Source organism: Spizellomyces punctatus, assembly GCF_000182565.1.
Source record: "Spizellomyces punctatus DAOM BR117 chromosome Unknown supercont1.4, whole genome shotgun sequence".
Lineage (NCBI taxonomy): Eukaryota > Fungi > Chytridiomycota > Chytridiomycetes > Spizellomycetales > Spizellomycetaceae > Spizellomyces > Spizellomyces punctatus.
In genome coordinates, this window is record NW_015971540.1 from 413,636 (window position 1) to 438,332 (window position 24,697).

The following is a 24,697-nucleotide window of genomic DNA, read 5'->3' on the forward strand; positions in this document are numbered from 1 at the left end:
GTCCAAAAACCTTTGCTCATCTTCCTTGTCGACGTTCAAAGCATACCCATTAAACCCAGTCATCTGCAAGCGCTCATGTCATTCTAAGACGCACTCTTATTGTAGCTCTTTTTTTCGTGTAAGTGTATATCCACTTGTCTCTTAGTGGGTCTTGGCATTCGTAACCTCCCATGCCCTTCATACGAAAGTGTAAGCAAACAAGGTCGCCTGAAGAGCAGACAACCCTATTGCCGCAATGCAGCACATACAACAAATAATAGCAGGGAAATCCAACACGACGTTGTCGTCAATTGCGACGGGGGTTTATCGCGGGACGCGATATGTGGTGCGTAATGTGCAGTGTCGTTGCTGGAGGAACGTGTAGCACTATATTCAGAATGGTTGCATTATTTTCTTTTAGATCTATGCAAGCGGTGCTAATTGTATCGTCTATACTGCAACCAACGAATTCGTCCAGATTCTGAGAAGTCCAGCTGGTGATGAGGAAGAGGTAGCAGCCGTTGCATTTGCGTCTGACGGAGGATGTGTAAGTTCCGTCTTGAGAGAATAATTTTAAGCTAAATATGGCGGGAATCATATGGGCAATGGAACATAGATGTATTGGTTCAGATGCTCTGACTCAATTGGTGCAACTATGGAGAGCCACATCTAAAAGCTGCTTGATGTGCAGATCGCGGCATCATTCGGAGACAAAGTTCTATTATTCAAACCCCGTGAAGGTGGGGATAAGGTATTTCATAATAGCTGCATGAGTGGAGGATTCCAAACCTTGTCAATGACTGTTATTCTTCAGATTCAGTGGAACTTGGAAAGCACGTTGACGCACCCCAACCCAGTACGGGCAATATCGTGGAGTACGCAAGGTGATTATAATCCATGGAGAGGAAACGTCGTATGAATCGAAACCTCACGCGTAGCCAGGTGAATTGTTGGTCGCTGGACGATCTATATGCTTATGGGAACGAAAGGACGATGGGGTAGATGCGCAAGATGGTGGCTGGATACAAACGTGGAGTGTTAGGTAAGATATTGAATTTCGGAATAGCCTTAGTAAGCTCTTCTAAGCTGTTCAACAGCTTATCATCAGACGTTGCCAAAGCGGAATTCTCGCCAGATGGACATTTCTTTGCGACTTTCGGAGAGGTGTGCATCCAAACCTCGAGTTGCGCAATCCTTTCTACTTCGTGAGTCTAAAATGACGTCCATTGGTCAGTTTGACAGGCTTGTTAAAGTGTGGAATAAGGTCACGGAAGGTACGAGTTGGTCGTTTCTCGGTAGATCACGCCGTACTAATTGACACACCCAGGTCACGGCAAAGACTTTCCAAAGTACAACTTTGTGTACTTACCACATGCGAGATCCGTGATTAACATGGAGTGGCGACGCACATCAAAACACCGGTATGGCACTATCGAGCATGTATTACCGGCCGTATACTTAGACATGAAGACCATTTTTGTACAGACTGGTTGAGGACAACGTCTTGATGACAATATCTCGGGATAACATATGTCGGCTCTGGTGCCCCGTCTCGGAAGCCGAGCCATATGAATTTCATCTTGCAGTCGCCATCGACCCCACCGATTTCCCACTCACTGAGGACCCAACCAAATCACCGCATCCCCATATCTGCGCTGTGCACTGGCTGCACAGTGAAGAGATTCAACGCGCCATCAAACTCAGAGAAGAGGAAGAGAAGCGATTTGCCAAGAAGAATTCACGTCGAAAACCTGGTTCCACACTGCTGAAGAGTCGGAAATTGAAAGACGCAGTAAAAGACTATTCCGAAATACTCTTTCATGTCCAGAGCGATGGAGCTATGATAGTTTGGGGAGTGCAGTATCTGACGAGCCGTCCAAGGCGGATGGCAAAAGTCATTGTGCTCATGAAAACTGACCAGACGGTCGCCTCTGAAGATTTCGACTTTTTTGAAGGGAATGTAACAGTCTTTCATAATGACTGGGCCATGAAAAAGTCCGGTGCGTAATTCATATTGTTTATGGAGTAGAGCATTACACAGTGCTTACGGTCACTATTACAGCGATTTTCTTCCCAGCTGAACTCCAAATACTTGCCCAACGGGCAGACGGCATCATCAACACATATACAATGAATCTGGATGACTTCTTCGCCACATCTTGGATGATTCCACACCTATCGCTGATGCACTCATGGGGTGGTCCTCGTGGTTCTGTAAAGAAACTTTGCAGACATCCGAATAAGAATTTCGTTGCGTCTGTCGGGATGGATGGAGAGGTCATTGTTTATCAGAGTAGTGTCCCGCAGGTTGGGATTGTTGAACAATTTGCAATGAAGGAAATTACACTGACCCGTCCTTTGATAGGTTGGACTGAGGACAACCGATGGCTTGCAAGTCATAGCTTCTTTTCCAGCGGATGGCGTTCACGACAGAACTCGGAACGTCACTTGGCTTCCTCATGGTAGGACGTCGTCTGTCACTGATTCTGGTGGGCTTGCTTCCTTAATGTACACGTTCCAGGCTTGCATCTCGTCATTGAGGAAGCGGGTATATTGATATTATACCGTATCGATGCAGCGGGAAAGACCAAGCTACGAGAACTGGAAGGATATGATTCGACATGTCGTTTACTTCTTCTGCATGCCTATTACGATGCCGAAGTTAATGAAAAGAACGCCGTACATATTATTGGTATCGGAGCCGAGAACACCGTGTTTGTGTGGGCCGCAGAGTTCAATGGTAGGTATCTGCCGTTGGCCAGTTATGTTGAATACGTTGGGTATAGGCCTGACCTTTTTCGGGTTCTTAATTAGCGAATGACGCTGTGGGAGCATCATTAATATCAAAAAGCCGCCTCGAGCATTCAATTGTTCGCGCCTCCCCGACAGATGACCTGTGTTCGACCTTTTACCCCGACTCTCCAGTCGGTGCACATGTCTTTTTGACCTTTTCCGAAGACAATATAGTTCGATTTTGGCATACTGGGAATGGAAGTCTGGCGTCGCTTGCGTCCAATGACACTCAGCCATGGCGGGTAGTAGCGGAGTTTGAAGTCAATGAGGTGGCGGAGCTCGTGGAAACTGATGCATTCGGTAAACTAGCGATAGGTGAGGGTCGCATAGTGCCTTATGCAGCTTCGTCATACTATTTCTCATGTTCTCAATGGCCGATACAGTGTCTGTTAAGGATGGTAGCAGGCAGCTGGCCGTCTGGGGAAATGAAGCCACGGGTTTGGAGATGAGAGAGGAATGGAGGATTTCGCTGAGGTACATTCTGAGGTTGTGTTATAAGTCAATGCAACTGCTCAACGGCATCTTTTGTCCGAACCTCAACAGTGATAGCGTGATTGGAATGGACTGGTACTTCACATCAGATGGCCAACATGTACTTGCCCTAGCTATGCCCAACCGGGTGCACGTGTATTGCCAGCAGCGACTGGCCAGCGTAGAGGACGTGCCTAGCTGGACGATCATCAGTACTATTGAGCTACCCTGGTGTGTGGCAGAGCGTTAGTGGCATTACTATGTCGCATATATGTTGATTGTGTATCTGTAATGTCAGGACGGATACGGTTTCCGCGGTGTCATGGTTAACAAATGGATCGCTAGCGGTTGCAACTGGGCAGAAGATATCCGTCTATGAGAAGTGGCTTGAGGAAGATGAAACTGGTATGCAACTTGGTGTCACATATTCGCAACTTTTCACTGAAATCGGTAGAAGGGCCATCGGCCAGGGATGATGATGCAACACCCAGACACATGTTTTCTGTGGTGGATGAAACAAACGGCCGGATGCCCGATCATCATCCACAATTACTTGTGCAATATCTACTGTGGGGTGAGTGTAGTTACCGAGTTATTTTGAGAAAGGGAAATCAGTCGTTGCATGCTCATCAACGAACATATATAGGAAAATTCAATTTAGCGCGATATACCCTTTCCTTACTGTATCATTTTGTCAAACGTATGGTCGAGAGCGGGAGAATCATCAGCGCTACCCCTATGCCCCTGTGGAAGATATTTGCCGACGATGAGGTATATTGATTCGTGCAATTGGCCTATATGCGTCACTTTCTTTTCACCGTGCTTGTATAGCCAGAGACACAGGGCGGGCAGCAATACGATGCCTTGTTTGATTTTGGTGACGATGACTCTCAGTATGCATCTGGCTATGTGTGAGGTCAATTTTACCGAGCTTCAACTGATCGGCTCATCTGTGGCAGGAAGGAAGTTAAAGTTGGCGAGTTTGGGGACGAGCAGGCAGCGTATCTTTCGGAGCAGTTGGCAAAAATATCACTGCCTGGTATCACCAATGTGGAGCAGATGTCCCTTTTGGCGGTAATCGATACGCTTGTACAGGTACTGTTGAGAGGGATACCATATCCTGACGTCAGCCCTTCTGACATTGACTGGATGGAATCTGGCAGGTGGAAAAACAGAAGCGATCCCTAGACGAGAATGGAGTCCGATATGTCCTCGCCATGCGTTTGTTCCTGTTTTCACAGAAGTCCTTTCCGTCTCACCTAAAGCCAAACGGCCTGACGTCGAGGGATATTACTTGGGCTTACTTTAGCGATTCGCAGGTAGTGTTTCATAGCAGATCTCCAGGCATCATTGTATACTGAAATGGTAAAATTCTCCCCTGTTGTAGGACATGCTCTTAGATTTCATTACCCAGTCATTCAACAATAAACTCATCTGGAAAGATGCTAAAGCTCTAGGAATTGGTTTCTGGCTCCGCAACGCGGATACGCTCCGCCGAACTGTGGAAACAATGGCACGGAACCAGTACATGGGCCCGAATGAGTCACGAGACCCTGTGGACTGTTCGCTGTTCTACATGGCGCTGAAAAAGAAGAATGTGCTACTAGGGCTGTGGAAATTAGCCAATGCCCATCCTGAACAAGCTGCCATGTTGAAATTCTTGGCAAATGATTTTGAAACAGACAGGTGGAAGAGCGCAGCGCTAAAGAACGCGTTTGCATTGTTAGGAAAGCAAAGATATGGTAAGATTTCTAACAAGCCAAGTGTAATTGTTGCGAGCCTCATCTCTTTTTGGATTATCTAGAGTACGCGGTAACCTTCTTCTTGTTGGCCGACAAACTTAAAGATGCCGTGAATGTATGTTTAAAGCAACTGAACGATCCCCAGTTGGCAATCGTTATTTGCCGTCTGTATGAAGGTAGGAGTGATTTAGTGATAAAATTCAATGATCCTCCACTAACTGGTCTGTTCAACCTTAGGGGAAGATGGCCCCATTCAGCGTGAGATGCTCTTGAATAGCATTCTTCCACGGGCGCTTGATCAAGGCGATAGGTGGCTTGCCAGTGTTGCTTTTACAATGCTGAAACAGAGAGATAAAGCTTTATTAGCGACCTTGGTAGGGATTATCTGATCATTGTTCAGCATCGAGGCCCGCTCAAGACCTCATCATCTTGTGTAATGTCTAATAGACCCCGCTAGATACGCTACTTCCTCCATCAGACGAAGTGCAAACGTCGCCGCCCGACCAAAGTTCAAAGCCCCAATCCCTCTCAGATCCGACCCTCTTAGTATTTTATCACCATCTTCGTCGATCATACCGAAGTATGCGAATTTCTCAACCCCGCATCCCACCGGATCTGGAATGCGAATTTGTGTACCGAAGTGCACAGGCATACGAACAATTGGGATGCCCGGGTTTGGCATTAGATATTGTGAGGAAAGCGGATGAGCTGGTTGGATTATATGTAACAGACGAGGAGGCTGTCCCGGTTGTTTACAAACCTCCGTCCGATGACATCGCTGTCGGGGTCTTGGATATAGATAAATGGGGAGCCGGAATCAAAACCAGCGAGATCAAGTCAGAAGAATCGGCTTCAAAGGAGACAGCAGGCGGTATTGACTGGGGCGACCCCGTTTCAAAGCAGAATGCTGGAGACTTTGACTGGGGTGCACCAGTTTCACAACAGACAAGCGCAGGCATCGATTGGGGCGAGCCTGTCAACAAAACAACCGCTGATACTTTCGATTGGGGGGCACCAGTTTCTAATCAAACCGCGGGTGGGATCGACTGGGGTGAACCTACGTCAGGACCAACGATTAAGACTTCAATGGATGATGAGTTTGAAGCCTTCAAAAGGAGTCTCGGTGGGTATCAAGAGGAGGAAATCACAGATCTCGACCTCGAGGAGGAAAATGGAGATAAAGACGATTTAATACCTGAAGTAAAGAACGACGTAGTGGAGGTTTCCGATATTCCAAATATCCCAGCAAAGCCAATTGACGAAGAGACTCTCCTCCGATTAGAGTTGGAAAAACGCAACATTCGCCTGTATAACTGGATGCTCGCCATGCGCGTCGTCCAAGCTGCTTATAAGTCCGCCTCGTCTGTGTCAAAAAACCGGGACGTGCTCAACGCCGAGAGCACGTTCCGGGACTACTTTGCGCTGTTGCAAGATGGGATTCGTGCGTTATGCAGTCTTGTCGAAATGCCCATTGCTGTTATGGATCAGATATGGGACTCGAGGTGTAGAGAAATGGATGCTGCTGTCGCCTATGTGGAGCTGATGCCTCTACACGGAACATTGGCTGATTATAAGGTGGAAATTGGGAAGTTCATTGTGGAGGAGTCCAATACATTAGCGAGGTTGTCATTGGGAGAAGGTGATCTTTGTGGTTCGGCATTTATTGATTCGTTGTCGAGGTGAGTGACTGGAGTCAGGTATTCTTGGCCTCCCAACGTTAGTGACCAATGACTTCCTAGGCAAATGCTTTGGTTCCTCGTCCGGTGGATCGAACGTGCGTCTGCTGAGACACAGGCGGACTCCGTTCTTGACAAGGCCGTGGTCTCCCAAGCTGCTGCAACGGCCTTCCTCACTCTGACGGTCTACTCTATCCGCAAAAGGAGGTTTACAACCCTTTATTGGCTCGTCGGGTTTTGCGACCGCTTCTTCGATGCTCTTCTCGCCGGCAACATTAATGACCTCAAAGAAATAATATTGGAAGTTCTCAGTGATCGACCAGTCGGGTCAAATGCGGATGCCGAAGATTCAGAAGCAAATGTTGACAGTGAACCAGATGATGATGATTTTGAAGAAGAATGTGGAGCTTCAGTGCTATCCCACGGCGATGCCATGTTAGTCGCTGATGCCCTGACGACCACGGTGGCATTACAGCATGTTGGGCTCACCTTTGACGGATATCTGGCGCAGTTGAGGGATGACGGAACGAGTTCGTCGCGTTCAACGGATGATATCCACGGGTTTCTGTGTGATGCAATATTGCGGCGGTTGAGTCGAATGTTGTTCACTATGCAAAAGGCAGTCGCGAAGGGGTGGGAAAAGACTGCGATCCGCATTCGTAAGCCTTCACCATTTATGGGCATCATGAAGAGACTCTGACTTTACCTCTGCTTGTGTACAGCCAAAGTCCGGAAGTATTTGCAAGATCCAGACGAAAAGCAAATATGGGATTTGCTGGGACGGACAGTCAGCATTGTGAAGATGTTGGACTTGATCTTGCAAGGGGGAAAATCGGAGGAAAAGGAAGGTAACATTCAAAAGATAATACCGAGTGAGAACACCGAGGTTGGTTGTCGTTTGTCTGATAAGGAATTCTTCTACGAGACTTTCTTTGACTAACCTTCTTCTGACTTTAGGGGGGAGAACCAGCAGAACCAAAAACACAGGAGACCCAGCCAGAGTTGATCTACCGTACCAAAGACATTATACATACATTTGCGTTGAATCCGGTAACTTTCGAGGGTGTCTCCTGTCGCTTCACACCTTATTGACAAATGTGCCTGTGTTTTCCACCGTGTAGCTCGACCACAACCACATGGCGATTGGGACCCATCGAGGTATACAAGAGATCGATGTCTCAAACGCGTTGAACTTCTTCCTTGTGAGGCGATCCCGTTTCAATCTTTGCGTATTTTACGTTCTAACTGAAATGATTGTTTCGTACTTCTAGCGAAGAGGAACGTTTACAGATCTCCGTGCATCGGTTGATGACTTTGAACTGAGGGCCTCAAGGCAACCTCCGGAACATTTCTCTGCACCAAAGTTTGGAGTAACGGGCGCGGTCGAGAAGAAGGGTATTAAGCGCCAGGATACTCTCACGCGCAATTTGAGCTTCGATTCGATGCAAAAGGCGTTGAAGACAAATATGCACAGTTTGAGGAGAGAGTGTGAGTTCCTCGTGCAGCCGGGATCTTAAGCGATCGTTTTTTTTTTTTTTTTTTTTTTTTTTTTTGACATCCATACTGATTGTATCGAATTGTTTGTTTTTAGCATCTGCGGCTCTAGAATTGGATGCTGGGCAGGTATGTCTGCGACATGGGTTGTACCCTCAGTAGGTCAGTTTAATAATTTTTCTTCCGTCTCAGAGAATTGCACATAATGTTACTGGGGTCTCCTCGCTTGCGTCACATCCTACTCTCAACTATTGTACGTATTGATAAGGCTTGTCCCAATCTTGATAATTATCCTCATCCACCGTTGTCGGCCTTAGACCTTGCGGGAATAAGTGAACCCCCAACCACACCCGCTGTGGTCAACCTTTATCAATTCGGACAGCCTAAAGAGCTGGTCACATACACGTCAGGCACCACTGCCCGCTTCACGCGATGCCGATTCGACCCCTTTGGTTCACGGTTTGGAGCCACTGATACCAAGGGCGATCTCTCTTTGTGGAGATTTGATGCTAGTGCACAAGCATTATCACCTGCAGCAGTTTTGGCGTGTCATGCTGTAACGAACGATTTTCTTTTTTGGAAGTCGAGTAGTTTGCTAGCTACTGCCGGATTTTCTACTAGCCAGATGTGAGTGTCGTGTGATTCACGTGCGCCACCGCAAACAATGGTCGATGAAGCGTTTGACCTATGATTGGTTTCCTCGCTCTTAGGAATGTGTGTCTTTGGGATTCACTGTTGCCAGCTAACAAGTCGCGAATCAAAGGTATGTTACCATGATAAGCGGCATTGTTCACGACGTAGGTAATAATGCTGCAAATTCAATTTCAGGCTTTACGGTGGCCGAAGGTGGAGCGTACTCTCTAGCTTACTCTGCTCGACACGAATTGCTGTTTGCGGGAGGGAAGCGAGGAGATATATGTAAGCCAAGGGATTGGTTTCTCTGGTAGAATCGCTAAGTTAAATTATCTCTCGACAGATGTATTTGACACTCGACAGCGAACGCTATTGGACAACTTCCACGGCCATGAACAAACTGTCAAATCATTGGCAATTGACGATGAAAATAATTGCTTGGTATCGGGCTCCACTGGGGGCGATGTAAAGGTGCGCAACTCATTACTGAGCTATATTCGAACTATATCGTCTCATATTTGTCTGCGCCAGCTATGGGACCTCCGAACATTCCAACAAACAGAAGCGTGGAACACTGTCCACCAGCGTTTATCCATTGGAGATCGACAATCGGGCAGCAGCGAGCGAGCAGGGCTAACATATGGTGTGATGCAGATTGAGGTTGTGGAAGATGGAATCTACACCTGTGGAGCCGATGGATGTGTGAGGAGGTATAAAACTGGGATTTGAGATGTAGAACCTTTCATGTTGGATACGTTTATGGATGAAAATATGCTGTCACTCATGCATAATGTTGGCATACGTGACTTGTATACGTATGGAAATTAATATGGTGTCATACCGTTCTCTTACGGGCTATTAGACATTGCCTCTTGTTTTGAGCTCTTAATCGGCTTGCATCACACACAAAAACAACTTGGGTATAGCAGCTTTGTGGGCAGCATATGAGGATCTCAGCCTATTGTATATGCCTTAACGTACAACGTCAGCATGTAAATGTAAATGACATGTATTCGATCACTGTTCAACTTGAAACTATTCGATCGCTGGTTTTGATCGACGATAATAAGAGTTTAGGCCATATGGGCTGTCAATAATTCAAATTGTACTGCTGTTATATCACATATCAAAAAAGCCTTCTTAGCATAGTGGTAGTGCGTCTGCCTCGTAAGCAGAAGGTCGCGTGTTCGATCCACGCAGGAGGCAATGTAAAATACAAATGGGGCATTTATTTTTTGAGATTTTGTTCCTCAGGCTGCCATCCTCTGATCCTCTGGCTTTGTTATGCACAATCCGCAATACAGGGGAAATTACCCAACCGACCCATTTGTTCAAATCTAGGCAAGTCATTTTGCGTGCTGTGGAACACCTGTTTTGGATTGAAGTTGCAGCACTCCAACCATGAGGAGCTATAATATCTGTAAATGGATGATTATCGAAATTCCGGGGGTCGCCAGTCTAGTCCTTTCATACGGTGTACATGTATTGTAATATGTTACCCATTTCTCAGTGCTTAATGTTAGAAGTAACAAGATTCGTAGTGGAGTTAGGAGGAAGGGTTGCGTCGAAGGTGATGATGCGCTCTTAGTGATCTTTTTTGGCGCCGGCACACTATTATCTAACGATACCTTTTGCCGTGCTGTTCATTTGCCTGCACACTGAGGTTTTCACGGTTCACTGATAGTCTGACTATGATGTGAGGATGGGATTTCTGTGATTTGGGCTGTACTGGTGATGAAGTTTGGCATGCATGTCCTTTACCGATGTTGGTGGACATGTGTGGTTTGTAATTTAGGTTATTTGGCGTGGGCAGAAGTATGTAAAACTTTGACATGAATGTGCCGTCGACAGTCCATCAGCCGGTGCAAGTCGAAACAGATTGTAAGTTAACGGCAAAAATGGGTTGCGGAGAGGCGTTACCCATCCGTCAAGGTCCTACTTTGAAAAGGAATGCACGTTGGGCACACGGGTTTCCTACATGTGTTCTCAAACTGTGAAAGGCACCAAAAGCCGAAACTTGACAACATACCTATATGTCCGTTTTACCGTAAAGTCTTGTAATCCGTCTTACAATCACCTCCAGGTTTGGGCGTTGTAAAATAGGCATGGGTTTTGGGCCAAAAGACAATAAAAGAAATGCCAATTCGTATGTTATGCAAGATGGCCAATGCAGCCAAACAGGCATGTATGGCAGCTGTTACAGGATTGACGCAGGGTGAGGAAGCACTTCGGTTTACGAGTGCTGCAGTTTGAATCACTATGTACCAACCCCTTTCATAGGTAGTATATTTGTATCTTTTACCGTGCAGCTCAGAAGCCCGGCATGGCATACTTGTGCTTCCGGCAAGGCTGCTTTTACGAACAATCTACTGATATGTCTGAATAGATTGCCCGAACGTTTGGTTTATCATACTCAACCTTTTTACTCAAAGGAACGCCAGATGAGTTGGAAGACCGTTACTTGTTGTCCCGATGTATCAAAAAATCGCAGTAACGCAAGTTGGTGGTCCTCCGATCAAGTTCATTCTGGCTCTAGGGCTGCCCAGAAGACTGAGGATTTGAATTTAATAAAAAGGTTTGAAACCGAGCAATATGGCGCATAGATATTTCAAATCTGCCCGATCTCCTACTTTTTGGAAATGGTAAAGCAGTATCGCTTTAATGATAACGGTATGACATTATGACATATAGATTGCTAGCTAAAACAACAACAACAACAACAAAAAAAATACAATGGAATTTCCACTCTTTGATGAAACTGAAAATATGTGGGCACTCCACATCAAGCCTTCTTATTCTTTTCCTGCTCTTGAGCCCTCACGACCAAAACCGGACACGCACAATGATGAACGCAGTAGTCCGAAACAGAGCCCAAAAACGTGCTAGAAAGTTTACAAATAAGAAATGAGCATCCGATATCAGTAATCCGGACATGCCAGCAAGAGATGTACCGTTTAATAGCACCCATCCCTCTTGATCCAATCACAAATAAATCCGCATGAAGCTCTTTGGTCTTGTACACGAGTTCGTCACGAGGGTCGCCGCGGAGTGCTATAGCTCGGCATTTGGCCTAATAGAAATAATGAGATGCTGGACAAAAAACGGACAAAATCCGAACAAGAACATTTACCCCAGCTTTAAGAACCTGTGCTCCAAATTGTTTCAATAGCCGATGTGAAGCAGCCATGTTTTCATCCTCGGTCCGGTCAATCCAATCTAGAACCGGGAGATGCGAATGCGGGTGCGTGGTGGTTATAGTAGGAGCAGTAGAGGGAGGTGAAGAAGAAGAAGAATCGACATGATCAACTTTCCAAATCTCTTTAAAAGGGGGAAGCCCTTGCAAATCCCCCCTCAAATCCGTACCAAACGCATTCGCACCTCCCGTGTCCATATAAACAAGTCCAAATGAGCTCGGTATGTTGACGATATCGCGGACATTGAGGAGGACGACTTGGTCTGTTTTGGGATTGACAATGTTTTCGAGGGTGTACTTGAAGGCGTATGCGCTGTACTCTGTAAAAAGTGTGAGATCTGGTGTTTGGATAGGTTCGGAGGAGGTGGACATACCAGAATGATCTAGCGCAATGGCAATAACTCTGGTGTGGGTAGAAGGTTCATGGTCCAAAATTTCTTCATGAACGGGCTCCTTTAATTGAGAGAGCTTTTGTTGTGTTGCTGCATCTTGCTCTGCGGAAGGTTGCTGGGTCGTCGTCGTCGGTTGTTCAGTCATATCTTTATTTTGTGCTGCTAGATTCGGAAGGTCTTGCTCGAGGGCGCTAGTGGTGGTAGTGTCCTTTTTATATTGCTTGATGAACCTGAGGCATGAGCACAGCGATATCACACATGTCAGGGTGAGTCATACCGCGAGCGTGCAGAAAATGCACGCTGTGGACAGCAGACATACGCAAGAATGTGTCATTTTGCATGGAATAAGCGTTGGGAAGAGCTGGATTAAAAGGCTGGGTTGGGCTGTGGGATGATCGGCTCAGCTGTCACCGTCCATGTTGGTAAATTGTTTGCTACATTTTTTAAGCTGTTATCTGGTGTAAACTCTAAAAAGGGAGCGCAAAGGTTGATCATCGCGTGCTGTTGTAAGGTTTTGGATAGAGTTGAAGCCAACCTGTCAAACTGTTTGGATGATCTGTCCTCACAATCCTCCACCTGCAACCTCACATCACGGCAAGGGAAATCTCTCCCAAGGCTAAATAATCCTTGGAATTTGGCACACCTTTTTTTCCCGGACCGCATCATGTCCATGGACGTGATGATCCCCCGACCACCAGACATGATGTCAAATGTGTCCGTCATCTACAAAAAGCTGTCCGCGGGGACTTTGAACAATTCTCTCCAGCCATGAGACCAAAGCTCTAAACGGAAATCCGCGGCATTCACCCAGTCGAAAGCATAAACATGCAACGTATATGATCCGTAACCATATTTTTGTCAAATGCGCATGTTGCTCCGGATTTCATCGTTCCAAATCCCGATCACCAGCAACCGGATGCATCACAGACTAAAATAATCACACAACCCCGCCCGGCACATGAATGAGCGACGACTATCCCCAAAACACAAACTCAAACTCCCGCGGGCTTCTGATCCACATGTCATGGTAAACCGGAGGATTAAAAATAAAGGCAATGACCCAATGAAAGACACATGTGGTAATCAAAACAAAAAACGTCAATGTGTTGACCTTTGCCCGTCAATTCGATGCGGTCAGCCCCTAAACAATGGGCCAGTCGATGAGGGTTTTATTTTGACGTGAAGTCCGAAGTGTATTTCTCCGCCGATTTTTTTGCACAGCCGGGAGACGGCTGAATTGCTAGTGTGGGGTAGATATGCAGAGAGTACATAAAATGAGTGTACACTCTTGTCCAGGATTTTGCAACAATTCGCCAACGACTTGACCTTTGTCACAATGGAAATGCAACGATGCAATGCAACACTGAACCCACTCCACTCTTGCCTCGAGGACAGTTCACCATCCACTTCCCAGATAACGCTACCATGTGAACCACAGACATTTCACATCTTTGAAGAATATCCAAAAATGGAGCGATCCAATGCTACATCTACATTTTTCCACTCAAACCCCAGTTCACCTCTTATCTCATATACATCCATTCTTTCGGATTTTGATACACGACCCGTCCATGCACTTTGTACACTTGCATCTAGCAGCCCCGGAAGTGAGATAACGATGGATGGAGGGAGGAAGCCAAGGAGGTTTTGGAAGGTGTTCAAATTTTGGACTCACGATGGATGTTAGTTATGGAGATCCATCCACCAGGACGGATGGCGTTCTGAGGATGCTTTGGACATATGCGAGCATCTTCATTTGAGATCAAGTTACATAGCAAGTAGATGCCCCGTTTAGCGCTGCTTCCTAGTAGTAGCATAATATTGCACTGAGCAAAACATCATTGCAAAGTATGCTGGTATTTTTCATATATATATATATATACTTCAACATTGTTTACAGAAATCCGCAACATCCACCCACAGTGTTTGCGTGGGGACTTGCTTCTTTGTACAAGATAAATACAGACTGCACCAGATCTCTAGGCATTCAAGCGATTCGTAGATGATTATTGGGCACGGTGACGAAATCGACGGGCGGCCGCGGCGTCCTTTTTGGCTCCCTTCTTGGCTTTGGCAGCAGCCTTCTTGGCAGCCGCATTCTTGGCCTTTGCGGCCTTCTTGTCGGCACCCTTTGCCTTTTTCCCTTTAGCGTCACCCGCAGCCTTTTTGCCCTTTGCGTCGCCAGCAGCGTCTTTGCCCTTTGCGGCAGCCGCTCCATCTTCAGCCGTCGCGGCTGCTACTGCTTTAGCCTCCCCAGCGGCATTACCGCCGGCACCACCGTTAACATTGACAAGGGCACAAGATCCGAATCCGTTTCCATTGCCAGCTTGCTTGATTTGCATGACGCATCCGGTATCGGGGCAATTCAAGTCGGCGGGAACGGTGAATTTAACGTCATGGGCTTGCTTTGTCGTGCCCTTGGGTGCTTTCCTATTCTGGCCGGGTGCGTCTTGGGTGATGGCGGCCTTGACATCGAACGATGTGCCCTTTCCGGTAGTGTCGAATCCGACTTGGACTAAAAGAATAGGGTATTGAGATGAGCAAAAAATACACAAAACACTAGGTGGATTAGAAACAAAAAGAAAGTTGGATACATACGTGGACCTCCACCATCACCGTTCAAGATGAACCATTTGACAGTCGCTTCCTGTCCAGCTTGAAAGTTTCCAGTAGCCTTTGCGGCAGCGAGATCAGCACCTTTACCACAGTCTGCACCGATTCGGACAAACTTATTAGAAAGGGGCGCAGGTTCTTTGAGCTGGCCGTGCGCGCTGACGAGCGCTGCAGTGGAGAGAAGTAAAAGAAGCTTGTACATTGTCTTTCTTGTTGTGTAGTCGTGCTCGAGGATACCAAGAAACGGTACTTTGCTGCGAGGTGCCGTGCTCTTATAGGATTTAGAATTGGAGCTTCTTGGCGTCTTTTCTCCTCTGCTTATTTCCTGTCCGCGGAAATCCTCCAAACACGAGACTATCATCCTATTAATGATCACATCTTGCGGGTTTCAGCAATGATGGTGCTGCAAAGCTCTTGGCTAACCACTACTCTTTTACCGCGGAACAAATTGATACAAAGGCACAAAAGACAGGCAGTCATCGCTTTCCGCGGTGGATCTGCAACTGCGACAACGTTTTGGACACTACAAGCCATGCAGGATTTGCTCAAAAGCAACAAAAAACCCGTTGAAACGTTCCTTTTTCCATGTCACTAGCAACCTGTTGCAATAGTAGAAATTTAGAACGCCTTCAATTGTGGTGTTCATTGCAATAGATGAAGTTTCAACTCCAGTTATTAAATCACGTGAAAGCAGAATATCACATGAGTACACGTGATTAACGAGCTGACGTCAGAAGTGTGAAAAGTTCGGCGGTTGAACTTTACGCGCTACTTTTTTTATTTGGATGGGGATGATCATTTATTTGATGGGCGTTTTTTTGTTTTTTTTTTTTGGATGGGATGGATTGGGGGATGGAGATGACTTCATCGATAGATCGATATTCAAAACAATTATTAATATATCAATATTGTCCATCATTCGTCGTAGTTTTCTTGTTTTTATATGCAGGGATTTGGTGTGCACTTGCTGCACCATTTGCTCTTTTGTGTGTGTGCGTGTGCGCAGTGTGCATGCTTGTGTGTGTGCGTCGTTGTGCGCGTGTGTGTGTGTGTGTAGATTGCAACCTCCTTGATTTACAATGATCAGCGAAACATGGCAAAAGATTGTCATTCCCATTGCTGCAGTGCTCATATCTTGGATCGCTCACACACTCCTCTTTCTCCTCTTGCGCTGGGCTGCTCGCAAGACGCCTTGGCCATTTGATGATGAGTTGGTCTGTTACAGGTACCTTGTTCAACATGTTTGCTGTTGTTGCGCTTTTTGTGTGCTGTACAAAGTTTGCTCATGCTCGCTTTGATAGCAAATGGCCGCTCTTTGTCCTGTTTCCAATCATTGCCGTCCTCGTTGCACTTGCAAACATAAGTGTCGATCCAAATACCTTTGTCACGGTTCAGAGGATCTTTATCGTCCTGTTGATTGCTGGGATTGGCTATTTGGCTTGTAACATGGTGAGATGTATGTATTCTGCACAAGAAGGATGAGGTGGAAAATACTCCAACGGATGGATGGAGCCCAGGCAAAAAAACCGAGTTGCGACGGAAACATGCAACCAAAAAGCAGCTAACCTTGTCTTTGTCTTGACCAACAGTGGCAGCTTTAACTCTTATCCGCGCAAATAAGGTCGAATCTGAAAACAACCTCCACGCCCGCATCGCTCACACCCAAGTCCAAGTCTTCAAACGTCTCTGCTATGGCTTCATCGCAGTCATTTGCGCGGCTTGCATCGTCTTCACCTTTCCCGCCGCATGGCAAATCGGAGCGTCTCTCCTTGCCTCAGCTGGAGTCATGGGCATCATTATTGGTATCGCCGCAAAGCCTATTCTCGAAAACTCTCTATCAAGCTTGATCATTGCCGTCACACGTCCGATTCTTCTTGATGATGAAGTCATTATTGATGGAGAATATGGCCGGGTAGAAGCCATTCACTCCATGTATGTTGTCGTCCGGACTTGGGACGCCCGTCGACTCATTATTCCCCTCTCCCGCATCTTTACCTCAACATTCGAAAACTGGTCCCGTCGCTCCCCCTGGAAAATTGGAACTATATTTATCTACCTTGACCCATCCGTTCCCGTAGACGCCCTCCGCACAATCTACATGGACAAGGTCCTTCCCTCCTCGGGTGGACTCTGGGACGGCAAAGTGGCCAATTGCGCTGTGACAGACGTGACATCAGATGGATTCCTTCAAATTCGCTTTCTAGCTTCCGCTCAAGACCCATCCAAAGCATTCGATCTCCGGTGTCATGTTCGCGAAAAAGTCGTGGAAGCAGTCCAACAGCGCTGGCCATGGGCTCTGATTCGTCATCGTCTTGAAATCTCCACATCCATGCCCAAACATGTACTGAACGACGGAGACCGACTTGATCCATTGATGAACCAACCCGTCCGACCACGGCCTCTCTCTGATCAAGCAAGCCTGGAAACTATTCGACAAACGAGCGAAAAAGTTCTTTTCGATGGATTGGCGCGAGGAAATTTGGATGATGCTGGCCATCATGATGGCGGACAGTATGACGGTGGCCATCATCAGAACGTTGGTGCCGAACATTCGTAGTTGCCTTGGACTTTTTTTTAATTCCGGGAAAAATGGGCTTGGTTGTGCATGGATCTTGAGGACTATACCTAGAGCGTAGAAACTGTATATTATTATTAACAATGGAGAAAACCACAAACCATTCATGACATGCTCTTTTGAATATTTCCTTCCAACCTAGGCATCCATTACGATTGCTCTAACTGTGGTAACTAGCGCCCACCAAGCCGTATCCTACCAGGCCTTTGCGTCCAAAGCTTGAATGGAGGATGTTCAGATACTTGTAAATCAGAATTATACTGGATGGTGAGGCAAAAAACTACATGATCACCGTAACATAAAAGTAGACTGCTGTTATCGTCAGAAGGGTAAAGTTCTTCAACACCAAATTGGATTGCCATGTTGAGCGGCGAGGGAACTTAAAGAACAAGACGTTAGAAGGAAGAGGTTGAGGCAGATCACAGATGTCAAACTAACAGCGGGCTGTTTATAAAAGTGGAAAAGAGCGAATTTTTAACGCTGGTATCTTGTCCATCTTCTCTGCCCTTCACACACACGCCTATCACGCCGAGCGCTGGAATGCAAGCCATTTCTAGGCATCATGACGGTGGCCGTCATCAGAGCGTTGGTGCCGAGCATTCTAGGTTCCTAGTGACATGCAAAAAGGAAGCTTCAACGGATGTTTTTTGTTGAGATGATACTTCTCAAGGACAGCAACACCGGTAGCTGCACCCAAGGCAATCTACTTCTTGCTGGAGAGACATTTCGATTGCAGGACAAACTTCTACCAAATGTGAGTCGATGTAAATAGTTATCTGCCATGACACACTCTACACAGTGAGTTTTAGATCGGCATAACTCAATAATGGACATGTTGGCCGTCGACGATTTTCCTTGTTACCAAAATATATTTGGTGCATGTATCGATGATATTCTGCGTCATATACAACTTGTATCGATGTATTCAGTGGATAATTGGTTGTTAAGGAGCATATGAAGTACTACAAAAGTCCCGTATAGTTCAAATCAAACACCGCTGTACTTGTCCGTTGAACACATTCATAGGAGTTATATCATTTCTTGTACTGTGGAGCTATAGCATTAATAGTATGAAGTTTGACTATCTCGCAAAAAAATACGTTCTGGAACTCCAGCGTTTAGAATGTTCAAGACCTCCACATTTCTGCCCCGTCTCAGATCATTTTATCAAGTTTCTCATTTTCACTAAACGTACCTGATGACGGCAGAGGCATTCATCTTGGCTGTACGAGTTGCAAAACAGAAACCAAAGGGTTTTGGATGCAGGCCTACATTAGTCTTCGGTGCCGCTGATTTGGAACCTTGCAGCGACATGTTCTTGCAAAACACCGCCAAGTTTTTTTGGTCAATGACCTGGAACACTTCAACGGTTGAGTCGCTCTTCATGGCATGTCTCAACGACGGTGTGGAGAAGGAGATCATTCAAGACAGGAATCAGGGTTCTAGGATGCAGATAATGAAAGCACACATACGTAATTGTGCTGATCTGCAACCTTGGTGGGAATGTACATGTTCCTGCAAAGTGTGCACGAGTGGTCCAGCTCTTGTTCTCAATGACCTGGAACTCTTAATCTTGAGTCGGTGTTCGATTCATGTTTCAATGGACGATGTGGAGAAGAAAACGATCCCAGTCAAGACAACAAGCAGGGCGCTGATGCAGATAATGTGGGTATACATCACCGCTGATTTGGAACCTTGGAGGGACATGTTCTTGCAAAAACCGGCCTATTTCTTTGGTCAATGACCTGGAACCTCAATCGTGACTCGCTCTTCATGGCATATCTCAATAGAAGGTGTGGAGAAGAAAGTCAATCCGAGACAACAAGTATAGAGTCAAACAAGACCCACCTTTTTCGTTCATTCCCTGTACCATCTTGTTCTCTGCACTGCCTTCGTTGATCCTCATGGCATGTTCCAAAACAAGGCCTTTTCTGCCTGAAACCAGCAGGGAATGAAACCAGCAACATTACGCAGATATCCCAACTACACACAGAGCATCTTCCATCACCCTCCCACACCAACCATTTAAAAAGGCACCGGGTCCCGATCCATCCCCCTTTTCATCATCACCCATCGTCGAGAACCAACACGGAACAGTTTCAAGCAACCATGCGAACCATCTTCTCCATCCTCTTGGCTAGCGTATTGATGGGAAGCGTTTGGGTATGTACGTTTGTTTTTCTTTTGTCAAAGTTTCCTTTTTGATGTTTTAAAACGACTTTGACATTTTTTAGGGGTTCCCCCAAAATGTCGAGATTGCCGGTCCAGGAACTACAACCACTCACCCGGCTCCAATCGGCGGAGAAGCTCCCAGCGGTGCACCCATGGTAGCAGGTCCAGGCGGCGGTTCAGGCGGCGGCGACGGCGGTAGTGGTGGAGGAGGTGGAGGCAGTCCTACCGCCCCTTTCCCATCGTTTGAAGCATTCCCTTCGTTTGCGGTTCCGGCTCCGGCGCCTTCGGGGGCAGGTTTTGATGTTGCTGGGCCTGGTGGTACGTCTGTGCACCCGAGTGAGATAGCCACGGCTCATCCGAGTGCTGCTGCGCATCCTACGGCAGCGTAAGAGTTGAGTATGTTTTGTAGGAAGGGTCTATAGTGTTTGGGATCATCATGAATGTCTGTCATTATACCATTTCTTGTACTGTAAAGCTGTATCCATGAGTAGTATATGAATATATCATCATTTTTTCGAAAGTCTTTTGCATCCAAGTCGTTGTCACATTTTGACTGACAAAAGCAAAGTATCCTGCATAATCCCCTCGAAAGCTCATTTATCAAAACAAACGAATTCACGATACAAAATGCCCCCATCCCCCATCACATCGTCAGCCTACACTACCGGTTTATCATGCGCATGTTTATCCACAAACTTTTGCAATCCCTTTGACATGTAGTAAGGTCGTTCCCTGGAACCATCATTCCGTTGTGAGTCTTCGCAAAACGAAATGAAAATGGTTGTGATGGCCATCGAAAAAGTGGAGAGGAAGGCGGTTGCGGTGATGTAGGAGAAGATAATGATAAACTATAGTGTGTGTTAGGTTCTTTGTCGAAGAGACAAACGCGACAAGAGGATGCTTACCACGAGGGGAACGGCATAGTTGGCGAAGACTTCGGTGTCCTTTTCGAGGTAGACCATTAGGCCGAGACCTCCAAGACCTGTGATAAACACAACAGCGAGTTTGCCGATGAAGATGAGGAAATTGCTGACTTTGTTGACAATGATGATGCTAAAAGCGGGTACGTGAGCCAGAGCTCAACACACTGTAGAAATATCCACTTGAAACCTACCGAAGTGCATTCGCAGCGATAATCTCCAACGCCATCCTTGCGGCCGTACAGAAACTGTATCCATAGACGGCGATCTCAACGTATGCATTCTTTGTCAACATTTTCAACAGCTTTTCAATGCACTTGAAGCAGCACTGGAGACAGCACAAACAGTATTGTGCTGCCTTGTTTCCTGTTCCCTTGACCCGTCGTTGCGCCTCAACAATCAGGAGACGTATCAACTGAACGATGGCAATGATGAGTGAACCAAACGCCAGCGAACCGAGGTGGTATCGGAGGGTCCGACCGAAGGATTTGAGAACAGGGAGGGAAGGAAGGGCTTTCTTGTCTCGGGCCCAGTACCAACACGCAATGGCTCCAGCAACTGTGCACTGCCCGATCGCGACAATCCAGTTGTAAACCCACAAGAACCCAAACACGAAATACACTTGCAGGTACTGTAACGTCCCCGATGACGAGTAATGCTTCCCAATATTGCTCAATCCTTCATTAATATCTGCTTCTACTGCACCGGCAATCACGTCACCCGATGTGGCAAGGAGGGCCATCACGCCGATAAACACAACCATCCAGATAAGGAGCACAAGGTACTTAAAGAACGGGAAGAAAACAATCATGGGCATGGCTTTCATGGATGTGCTTGCTTCTTTGATGATTCGGACCGCAAGACGAATTCGACGGAGCATGCATAGGATGATGAGGGTAAGGATGAGGGCGATACCACCAATCACACAACCTAAAAACAAAAAACCGGGTCAGGAACCCACTAGAATTAACAAAACAAAGCAGGACTTACCCAACGTCAATAACAGCTTCTCATTGTAAAGGGCCGCATCCACTTGCCCAAATCCAGTCCCCAAGAACCCTTGATGCAACACCGTAATTCTCAAGTAATTATAAATAAAGTACCCCGCCAGACCCCATCCAGCAAGCAACACCAGCGAAATCGTGAACCAAACAAGGAACCCCGCAAAGAACTGCAGAAGCAACAACCATGTCGCCGACAAGATGAATGCTGCTCCAACACAGACCGAAATGACCCACCAATTTTCAGCAAGGTCTTGGAAAATCATTGTAGCAACGTCTCGACCATTGAAATCTAATGAGAGTGTTTTCCCCCAATTTGGCGACGCCGTCGACTGGAAGGTTTGATTGTAGTATGTTGCATTCGCAGCCGCTCGAATGTCCGCCAACAAAATCGTGGGTATACACCGATGCAAAACGGCTTCAGATTGAAGCGTAAGGGTACATGTTCCATTTCCAACCTGCCACATCCGACCTTGGACGTCGGATGCAGGTGAAATGTCATATGGACACACAATATAATTGTAGTCAGCCGTGTGCTGAGGACACTCGTAGACACACCTCTTGTACGTGTTGTTCACGTCAAGGTCAAAATAGTAGAGATACGTTTCGTTACGAAGATCACGGGCGGAATCAGTACCATTGATGGATCCACAGAGGTTACCCTCTGAATCCCGACCATATAAGAGACGATTGACGTTTCCGTACCGAATTGAATAGTATCCAATCGCAACCATGGCTCCAAAAGCAATGATAAACAAAATGAGCCAAAACACATCATGGCATTTCCGATTCTTGACATTATCATCACTCGGTTTGGGTTCCTCCTCGTATCGCTCTATTTTATCTCTCTTTTCTTTCTTCCCTTTCTTGGCGCCCTCGGGAGGTGTCCATGCTTCCTGTCGCGCCCGTGGTGGTGGAGGTCCTCTTGGTTGACGGTCATACTGCGGACGGTCGTATTCGTGGTCATAGTTGGGTGCGTGGTGCACAGGCGGGTATGCTCGTCTGGGTTCGTATCCATCATCTTCGTACTCACGGGGACTGGGGTATGCGGGACGGTGGTGGTAGGGGTTTTGGGGTGGAGGTGGGCCGCTGTATCGGGCATATGGGTCCTCGTCGTACGCACTTGGGTACACGGCGCGATGGCTCGGCATGTCGGATGCGTCGGTTGTGTCGGGTATGGTTGTTTTTCGTTCGAAGGTGTTTGTCTTGAGGGTATATGTTCACAATCCACAAATCAAAAGTGTCTTGCAAAAGAAGAAATCAGTTATTGCGAAAATGCTACGTTTCCTGTATCGGACACTCTTTATATAAATCACGCACTGCTCAGCGACATTTTCTTGGCTACAGCATTCTTGTTATTTTTCTTTTTACCCAAGGTATTTTCAGCAACTACACCCAACATTTCGGAGGGGTATTCCCGCCAAGCACTAAAATAACAATGGCGGAACATCTATAAATAGCTCATCCCCACTTGGCATACCAGGCTCACACATATTGTATGAGATAAATATTCGCATGGCTTTGTGACAACATTGCAAACATGTGAGGGGTGTTTGTTGCTTGGCAGTTTTCAATCTTTGTCTCGGCGTACTCCTTGAATCTTGTGACATACGACTGGAGCTTGACCTATTTGGGCACAGAACAGTTGTGTTGCAAACCTGTGCAGGGAATATGAACAAGTAGAGAATATAGAGAATATACTCGATATTGCTACATACAATCTAGACAGGATATAGAGCATGCCTCCACTCCACAGAGGCCGCAGGTAGAAACTGAATGACCATTCGTCTCGAAGCGTCGCCTCCGAACTCTCCGCTGATTATGTAACAAATTAATGTGGCGCAGGTCGGCGCCATGCTGACAAGACCCGATCAGCATGTCGCATCCAACAACAATCTTCTACCTTCTGCAATTCCACCTTCCATGCTAAATCCTCTGATCAGGACATAGGGCAGCAAGCAAACGTTACCCTACCGATTGGGACCTTTCTTTCCAAGGAAGGCTTCCCACTAATTTACCTTAGAACCTTCTAGGTGCCCAATATCGTCATCCACATATTCCTGTACGCCCAGAAGGACACTCTTAAAGTTTTTGCCTATACCTTGTAATCACTTTGGCAGGCGCTCAAGTAACCGGGATTGCAGAAGCAGATGAAAACCGGGAACAGACTGAAGAACGATCCTTTGCTGAACTTGATAGCGACTTACGGGGGCAGTGTCATTTCAGACAACTACATTACGTGACTCGATCTCCTGTGTCTGACTCTTCGGCGTCTTGTGCGTTCATGCTCAACATTGTCATGAGCTGTTGTTCCACCAGACTTCTCGTCACATTCGTTTCATGCCTTTAAAAAAGCTACACGTTCAGCTTAAAGCTATGAAATCCTTGCTCGCACATAATCTGATGTGTCTTTCGCCACCGTTCTGCTTTAGTTGCTTTGAGCTCCGCTCTAAACTTTGACTCTGGCCACTGCCGACACCACCACCCGTGCTCATCTCTAAATTGATCGGTACCAAAGACAAACGCAAGGTAGATGCAGCTTTACCTTGAAAGCTTTCAGCACATTAAGGGTCGCCAGCATATTCGTCTTTGTTGACTTGGCCATGCTTTTACTCGTGAGCTTACCCATGCAACGCATTCAACAATGGGATTCCGTGCAAGCGGTTCTTGATCTGATCTGAAGCGACAGTACATCACAAAGCAAATTTGGTTCAACATTCGCTGTTTTCAATTTCTCAAGGTGGACGTTCCCCACTTGACCATGTTGTATGTCATCGTCATCTTCGTTAAAATTTGAAACGTTGATGACACGATTATCGAACGTCCGACGAGAACCTTGCCTTTAAGGTTGGGCACAGAGGGAGAAAACACAATAGCTCAGTTGCGAGCTTTTCGTAGGTTATCAAAGGAAATCCACAATGTTGAAAACATCCATCCATCAGGCACACTGGACCCGAGGTATGGAGGTGCTCGATATTTTTTTTTCATCTTGCAACTCTCTGAAAGTCGAGATGACGCCATACTACCCTGCCGTACACACCCA

The 24,697-nt window shown here is 46.6% G+C and overlaps 7 protein-coding genes and 1 non-coding gene across 9 annotated transcripts; 5 read left to right on the top strand and 3 right to left on the bottom strand.

Annotated features, from left to right (window-relative positions):
- The first annotated feature begins 3 nt into the window (after positions 1 to 3).
- SPPG_02579 (uncharacterized protein) lies at positions 4 to 9,646 on the top strand. The gene is made up of 38 exons (XM_016750860.1): positions 4 to 118; positions 189 to 325; positions 401 to 526; positions 671 to 730; positions 794 to 863; positions 922 to 1,021; positions 1,077 to 1,143; positions 1,214 to 1,253; positions 1,307 to 1,400; positions 1,465 to 1,979; positions 2,042 to 2,286; positions 2,345 to 2,441; positions 2,501 to 2,719; positions 2,794 to 3,087; positions 3,156 to 3,246; positions 3,316 to 3,474; positions 3,542 to 3,648; positions 3,701 to 3,817; positions 3,890 to 4,014; positions 4,075 to 4,136; positions 4,203 to 4,338; positions 4,407 to 4,562; positions 4,631 to 4,985; positions 5,048 to 5,161; positions 5,223 to 5,359; positions 5,433 to 6,664; positions 6,725 to 7,320; positions 7,384 to 7,547; positions 7,619 to 7,711; positions 7,783 to 7,863; positions 7,933 to 8,149; positions 8,253 to 8,284; positions 8,348 to 8,408; positions 8,473 to 8,782; positions 8,866 to 8,918; positions 8,984 to 9,073; positions 9,132 to 9,259; positions 9,320 to 9,646. The coding sequence occupies exons 2-38, from the start codon at positions 236 to 238 to the stop codon at positions 9,515 to 9,517; spliced, it is 6,831 nt and encodes a 2,276-aa protein (XP_016610115.1). The 5' UTR covers positions 4 to 118; positions 189 to 235; the 3' UTR covers positions 9,518 to 9,646.
- Positions 9,647 to 9,922: 276 nt separating this feature from the next.
- On the top strand, positions 9,923 to 9,994 carry SPPG_10058. The gene has a single exon. It is a non-coding gene; the product is annotated as a tRNA-Thr (tRNA).
- A 1,331-nt stretch (positions 9,995 to 11,325) lies between these two features.
- SPPG_02580 lies at positions 11,326 to 12,762 on the bottom strand. Of its 2 annotated transcripts, none has more exons than XM_016750861.1 (5): positions 12,356 to 12,762; positions 12,167 to 12,301; positions 11,919 to 12,004; positions 11,740 to 11,858; positions 11,326 to 11,670 (listed from the first exon to the last, which is right to left on the bottom strand). In XM_016750861.1, the coding sequence occupies exons 1-5, from the start codon at positions 12,516 to 12,518 to the stop codon at positions 11,571 to 11,573; spliced, it is 603 nt and encodes a 200-aa protein (XP_016610116.1). In that variant the 5' UTR covers positions 12,519 to 12,762; the 3' UTR covers positions 11,326 to 11,570. The 2 variants fall into 2 exon arrangements, with proteins under 2 accessions (XP_016610116.1, XP_016610117.1); XM_016750862.1 differs by having other exon boundaries at positions 12,152 to 12,301.
- Positions 12,763 to 12,815: 53 nt separating this feature from the next.
- SPPG_09037 (uncharacterized protein) lies at positions 12,816 to 14,283 on the top strand. The gene has a single exon (XM_016757190.1). It carries the CDS (start codon positions 13,710 to 13,712, stop codon positions 14,058 to 14,060), a length of 351 nt encoding a protein of 116 aa, XP_016610118.1. The 5' UTR covers positions 12,816 to 13,709; the 3' UTR covers positions 14,061 to 14,283.
- Positions 14,177 to 15,607, bottom strand: SPPG_02581 (uncharacterized protein). The gene is made up of 2 exons (XM_016750863.1): positions 14,972 to 15,607; positions 14,177 to 14,888 (listed from the first exon to the last, which is right to left on the bottom strand). Exons 1-2 carry the CDS (start codon positions 15,345 to 15,347, stop codon positions 14,380 to 14,382), a joined length of 885 nt encoding a protein of 294 aa, XP_016610119.1. The 5' UTR covers positions 15,348 to 15,607; the 3' UTR covers positions 14,177 to 14,379.
- A 263-nt stretch (positions 15,608 to 15,870) lies between these two features.
- Positions 15,871 to 17,664, top strand: SPPG_02582 (uncharacterized protein). The gene is made up of 3 exons (XM_016750864.1): positions 15,871 to 16,211; positions 16,288 to 16,442; positions 16,576 to 17,664. The coding sequence occupies exons 1-3, from the start codon at positions 16,066 to 16,068 to the stop codon at positions 17,541 to 17,543; spliced, it is 1,269 nt and encodes a 422-aa protein (XP_016610120.1). The 5' UTR covers positions 15,871 to 16,065; the 3' UTR covers positions 17,544 to 17,664.
- Positions 17,665 to 19,670: 2,006 nt separating this feature from the next.
- SPPG_02583 (uncharacterized protein) lies at positions 19,671 to 20,122 on the top strand (the record flags this gene model as incomplete). Its single annotated transcript, XM_016750865.1, has 2 exons — positions 19,671 to 19,724; positions 19,796 to 20,122. 2 exons carry the CDS (start codon positions 19,671 to 19,673, stop codon positions 20,120 to 20,122), a joined length of 381 nt encoding a protein of 126 aa, XP_016610121.1.
- A 142-nt stretch (positions 20,123 to 20,264) lies between these two features.
- SPPG_02584 (uncharacterized protein) lies at positions 20,265 to 23,258 on the bottom strand. Its single transcript, XM_016750866.1, has 4 exons — positions 21,644 to 23,258; positions 20,848 to 21,583; positions 20,639 to 20,786; positions 20,265 to 20,581 (listed from the first exon to the last, which is right to left on the bottom strand). The coding sequence occupies exons 1-4, from the start codon at positions 22,803 to 22,805 to the stop codon at positions 20,390 to 20,392; spliced, it is 2,238 nt and encodes a 745-aa protein (XP_016610122.1). The 5' UTR covers positions 22,806 to 23,258; the 3' UTR covers positions 20,265 to 20,389.
- Positions 23,259 to 24,697: the final 1,439 nt, after the last annotated feature.

Excerpts from the sequence above, each read along its gene's own strand:
- SPPG_02584 (XM_016750866.1), bottom strand. The coding sequence starts at position 22,805 with ATGCCGAGCCATCGCGCCGTGTACCCAAGTGCGTACGACGAGGACCCA. Across the intron at positions 21,584-21,643 it reads GAAGCTGTTATTGACGTTGG|GTTGTGTGATTGGTGGTATC; the intron begins GTAAGTCCTGCT and ends TTTTGTTTTTAG. Across the intron at positions 20,582-20,638 it reads ACTATGCCGTTCCCCTCGTG|TTTATCATTATCTTCTCCTA; the intron begins GTAAGCATCCTC and ends CACACACTATAG.
- SPPG_09037 (XM_016757190.1), top strand. The coding sequence starts at position 13,710 with ATGGAAATGCAACGATGCAATGCAACACTGAACCCACTCCACTCTTGC.
- SPPG_02579 (XM_016750860.1), top strand. The coding sequence starts at position 236 with ATGCAGCACATACAACAAATAATAGCAGGGAAATCCAACACGACGTTG. Across the intron at positions 1,144-1,213 it reads TCTTTGCGACTTTCGGAGAG|TTTGACAGGCTTGTTAAAGT; the intron begins GTGTGCATCCAA and ends TCCATTGGTCAG. Across the intron at positions 7,864-7,932 it reads ACGCGTTGAACTTCTTCCTT|CGAAGAGGAACGTTTACAGA; the intron begins GTGAGGCGATCC and ends TCGTACTTCTAG.
- SPPG_02581 (XM_016750863.1), bottom strand. The coding sequence starts at position 15,347 with ATGATAGTCTCGTGTTTGGAGGATTTCCGCGGACAGGAAATAAGCAGA. Across the intron at positions 14,889-14,971 it reads CGGTGATGGTGGAGGTCCAC|TCCAAGTCGGATTCGACACT; the intron begins GTATGTATCCAA and ends CTATTCTTTTAG.
- SPPG_02582 (XM_016750864.1), top strand. The coding sequence starts at position 16,066 with ATGATCAGCGAAACATGGCAAAAGATTGTCATTCCCATTGCTGCAGTG. Across the intron at positions 16,212-16,287 it reads GATGAGTTGGTCTGTTACAG|CAAATGGCCGCTCTTTGTCC; the intron begins GTACCTTGTTCA and ends TCGCTTTGATAG. Across the intron at positions 16,443-16,575 it reads GGCTTGTAACATGGTGAGAT|TGGCAGCTTTAACTCTTATC; the intron begins GTATGTATTCTG and ends CTTGACCAACAG.
- SPPG_02580 (XM_016750862.1), bottom strand. The coding sequence starts at position 12,518 with ATGACTGAACAACCGACGACGACGACCCAGCAACCTTCCGCAGAGCAA. Across the intron at positions 12,302-12,355 it reads CATTGCGCTAGATCATTCTG|AGTACAGCGCATACGCCTTC; the intron begins GTATGTCCACCT and ends CACTTTTTACAG. Across the intron at positions 12,005-12,151 it reads GGGAGGTGCGAATGCGTTTG|ATTGGATTGACCGGACCGAG; the intron begins GTACGGATTTGA and ends TCCCGGTTCTAG.